This window comes from Notothenia coriiceps, unplaced genomic scaffold, assembly GCF_000735185.1.
Source record: "Notothenia coriiceps isolate Sejong01 unplaced genomic scaffold, NC01 NC01_scaffold00018425, whole genome shotgun sequence".
Classification (NCBI taxonomy): domain Eukaryota; kingdom Metazoa; phylum Chordata; class Actinopteri; order Perciformes; family Nototheniidae; genus Notothenia; species Notothenia coriiceps.
Genome location: NW_011351126.1, coordinates 550,876 through 555,413, shown reverse-complemented (window position 1 = coordinate 555,413; position 4,538 = coordinate 550,876). Strand labels below are relative to the sequence as shown.

The window sequence follows — 4,538 nt, the reverse complement described above, 5'->3', positions numbered from 1 at the left end:
TGCCTCTTTAGCAGATCAGAGAAAAGGAGGAAGAAGTAACGTTATGTCCCTTCCTGCAGCTCTGGTCTCATCGTGCTTTTAGACGTTGTTAGGCAAAGCGTAATCTTCTTTCAGATGCTTATGTGCTTTTGAGCTATAGAAAAGATAATTACCAGCAACGGCTACAGCCAGGCGGTCAAAAACATTACGTAACATTGCATTAAATCCATCTGGCAGATGCTCCGTCTAAAGCTACTTACAATAATTCAACCTTTTGTAGAAAAAAAGAGGGGCTTATTGTCGTCATTGAAAAATCAAATATTGCCTCCCAAACAAAAAGATCTGTGTTCACCGGTTTTAAAAACACAGACATTGTAATCTTTTTGGGAATGTATACAGATTACAGTGTTTTAGAAGAATTAGAGTTATGTCATGCAACAAAAGGAGTTGAACCAGGACAATGGCAGTATTATGTTTTCAATCTTAAACCCAAAGGATGCCCACTTTACTTTAAACACCAGCTCCCATATTCCTCAAAATGCTTTCCGTGCGATCTTTAGAAAGTGGAGAATTCTGTCTGTGAGAACTATAATAGGCTAATAGTCTTTTAGAAACTCACATTTGGCAGCACTTTTCTGTTTTCTTGCACGCTAAAAACACAGCAGTAACAACAAATAACACACACTTGAGCGTAAATAACTGCAGTGGTGGTGAAAAATAGATTGTGCCCTTTTTTTTTTTTGATTGCATCAATATAGTGTGAATTTCAATTTGACACAGCTCCATTACGGGAAATTATATAAAGAACGAATGCCCATCGCTATATATTCATACAGGAATTTAATGTGTGCCCCGGGTGTAAATAGCATTTGTTAGCTACTGACACCCCAGATGAAAATAGCATTGTCTACGCTACTGACACCCGGGTGAAATTAGCATTGTTAGCTTACTGACACTGGCCGGATGCAAATAGATTGTAGCCTACTGCACACCGGATGCATTAGACAGCATTGTTAGCTACGGTACACGCCGGATGCAAGTAGCATTGTGTTAGCTACCTGACACCCGGATGCCAAACAGGCATTGCTTAGGCCCTACGCGACCACCCGGAGCAAGTAGCTTGTGTAGCACTGACACCCGATGAAAATAGCATTGTGTCGCTACTGCACACCCGGATGCCAAATAGCATTGTTAGCTACTGACACCCGGATGCCAATAGCCAGTGTTAGCCCTACTGACACCCAGCATGCCAAGTAGCATTGTTAGCTACTGCACAGCCCGGATGTAAATAGCATTGTTAGCTACTGACAACCCGTGTTGCTAAATAGCTCTTGTTAGGCTACCTGACACCCGGGATGTAAATAGCATTGTTAGCTACTGACACCCGGGTTGTAAATATTGCCGATTGTAGGCTACTGGACAACCGGCGGTGAAAACAGCTTTGTTAGGCTACTGACACCCGCGATGTAATAGCATTGTGTAGCTACTGTGACACCCGCGATGTAAATAGCATTGCTTAGGCTACTGACACGCCGCGGTGTATAATAGCATGTTAGCTACTGACACCCGGTGTAAATAGCATTGGCTTATGCTATGCGGACACCGCCGACGCAACAGCATCTTCCCTACTTTATTCATCAAGATTCCTTTACTCATTTGTGGATGTTTTTTGGTTAGAGAAAAAGTGTCTTATGATTACAGGGTAACAAGTTGGTAATTATACATTACCATCCATACATGTGGCATGAATCTGGAACTTAGATGTGTTTTTATGCAATTAGCCTCAACTTTTCGACATTTCCTTCAACACTGCCGCCTCTCCACATCTATTCATATCGATCATCTTTTATTTGCACTCGCTGTTGTGTTCTGTCCCTTTGAGTGAGAGCTTTGATTGTCTCAGACAGCATGTTGGCGAGGAGCTTCACAGGGCCTTTAGCAGCCTTACGTTTGGGGCGTTGGTGTACGGGATTGCTTGTGTGTGTGTGTGTGCTGTGTGTGTGTGTGTGTGTGTGTGTGTGTGTGTGGTGTGTGTGGTGTGTGTGTGTGTGTGTGTGTGTGGGTTGCTGTGTGTGTGTGTGTGTGTGTGTGTGTGCTGTGTGTGTGTGTGGTGTTGTGTGCGTGCCCGTGCACAGAGTCAGGAAACCATCCCATAATAAGTCAGTTGAGAGGCTGAAACATGCGGATAGGGATTTCAGTTGGCCCCAAGGACAACGGCTCTGCAGCGCGCGCCGCCACACCAGAGAGCGCGCGCGTGGCGTTTAATGCCCAGACCACGCATGGTGGATGTCGGGGCCTCACCATAGCGGGCACAAAACACACACACACCACACACACACACACACACACACACACACAAACCACACACACACACCAACACACACACTACACACACTACACCACACACCTCTTGCTCTATGAAACTCAGCTGTATACAATCAGCCTGTGGCCTGCTGGGTACAAACTTATAAATACAGCAGCCTGTTGTCAGACTGTAATAAAGTCTATTTCTACTCCACACACACACACACCACACACACACACGCACACGCACACCTGTGCTGGTCAGGAATGCAGAAGACGTAATATATCTCCTTCTATCTCCGAATGAACAAGTGGTTTTAACACAAGCTGTTCATAGTGTTTATGAAAGACACTATACGATAAACACTTCATAGCAGATCTTTTGAATGCCAAATTGATCCAATCAGAATCAAGTATTCAACTAGCGCAGATAAAGCCACCTGGTAGAGAGTAAAAAACGCAGCGTTGCGGATTATATGTTTTCTTTTATTTTTGATAATATCTTTATTACATTTTCACAATAACCAAATGGGTGGGGGGGGCGGAACACTCAGACATGTTAGGTGTGTGATAATAATTTAAAAGGGAGGTTTGTCTCACACTCAGGAAATGTTTGCTAATCCAGTTTACATCTGACACGCGAGAGTATTTCTGCACGTAGCATTCACCCAAAATCACACTTACCTTATCGTCCAATAATATAACATGCGCGACACCAAAGCGTTCTGTAGAGGATGGCTACAAGACCATACATTATATAATATATATGGTACTGGCATTTCTATCATCTATAACTAACATACTGTATCATGACAAATCCTCTATGTGAACAACACGGAGGGGGTTATGATTTCATAATGTGTGTGGGTAATGTTAGTTTCAAGATGGCGGTCCAAGAATGGTGTGTGTGCTGTGTGTGTGTGTGTGTTGCTGTGATGTGATGTGTGTGTGCTGTGAACTCCTTCATAATGTAAATTTTGTGTCTAAAGTTATTTGTGTTGCGGGTCTGTGAGAGAGCACAAGACTATTGGATACGTTCGGCATATTTGCAGTGAGATAATATGATTACATTAATGTGCTAAAACCAGATATGTTTGGCATGGTGTGATCTATTAAAGAGCCCTCAGGAAAGGGGCCACCCGTTTCAAGTAAACTAGAGTCCTAGTACGATATTTAATAAGTATCATTTAGTTCTTACTGGACAAGGTCATATATCGACAGGCGGCTCGAATATTATTGTCCACATTTCAGTCTGTCAGAGTTTGTGCATTATCGAAAGGGATGTGTGGCGATCGGGGTGAAAGAACAGGGCCTATTCTGCATTTGCCAGTGTGTCGCTGGATCTGAAATGCGCTGGAATATGTAATGCGTCTGATGACAATAGCGAGAGAGGCGTGAACACAACACGCGAATACACCCCCATCTACCTATCTACAAAGCACATGACCCACGATTTTTGGTCCACAACACTCTACGTCCCACCTGACAAACCGACAGCGTACGACACCCCATAACACAACAACCCCACACACACTTAACAAGCAATCTACCACGACACAATGACAATCTAGCACAACACCTGATCTCTTTTGATAAGCCTAGTCAATGACCAATGTGGCAACTTCGTTCACGAGCTGTGTCATCATCATGTGGCACTGCCTGCAGGGCTTACACCACCACACATAGTCACACACACCACACACACAGTAGTCACACACACACACACACACACACACACACACACACACACACACACACACACACACACACACACACCACACACACACACACACACACCACACACACACCACACACACACACACCACACCACCACAACACACACACACACACACCACACCCACACACCCGGTGTCAGTGGATGATGTCTCTGAATGTCAGAAAGCCACTCTGTCCGTCTCCATTCGGGCCTGTCTCTCTCGTAACACTCACACTGTTGTTTTGTCCTTGACATGGCTTCTTTCTGCCCACGCATATTTCGATTATTTATTCTTACGGTAATTGAGGTGTGTCCCAGAATCGTGTTGTGTTATTTTTAGAGAGAACATCCCAGTAGTGTCAAGTCATTTAATCTTGTCGTCGAGGGCCTTCTGAAAATAGTTTACGTCTGCCCACGAGTGTGTTCGCGTAACACTCGCCTCAGGTCGCTGATTTGCTCCCACAACATTTTGGCACGTAAATGAGAAACATGCGGCGCATTTTAAGGAGGACCCCTTAATACCAAAACAGCTCTAAAA

The 4,538-nt window shown here is 44.2% G+C and overlaps 1 protein-coding gene across 1 annotated transcript in view; it reads left to right on the top strand.

Moving 5' to 3' along the window:
- The first annotated feature begins 2,158 nt into the window (after nt 1-2,158).
- Nucleotides 2,159-4,538, top strand: part of psme4b (proteasome activator subunit 4b) — a 51,220-nt gene continuing 48,840 nt past the window's right edge. The window contains exon 1 of the mRNA XM_010777686.1: nt 2,159-2,261. Coding sequence (XP_010775988.1) covers nt 2,159-2,261 — 103 coding nt within the window. The remainder of the gene's footprint in view (nt 2,262-4,538) is intronic.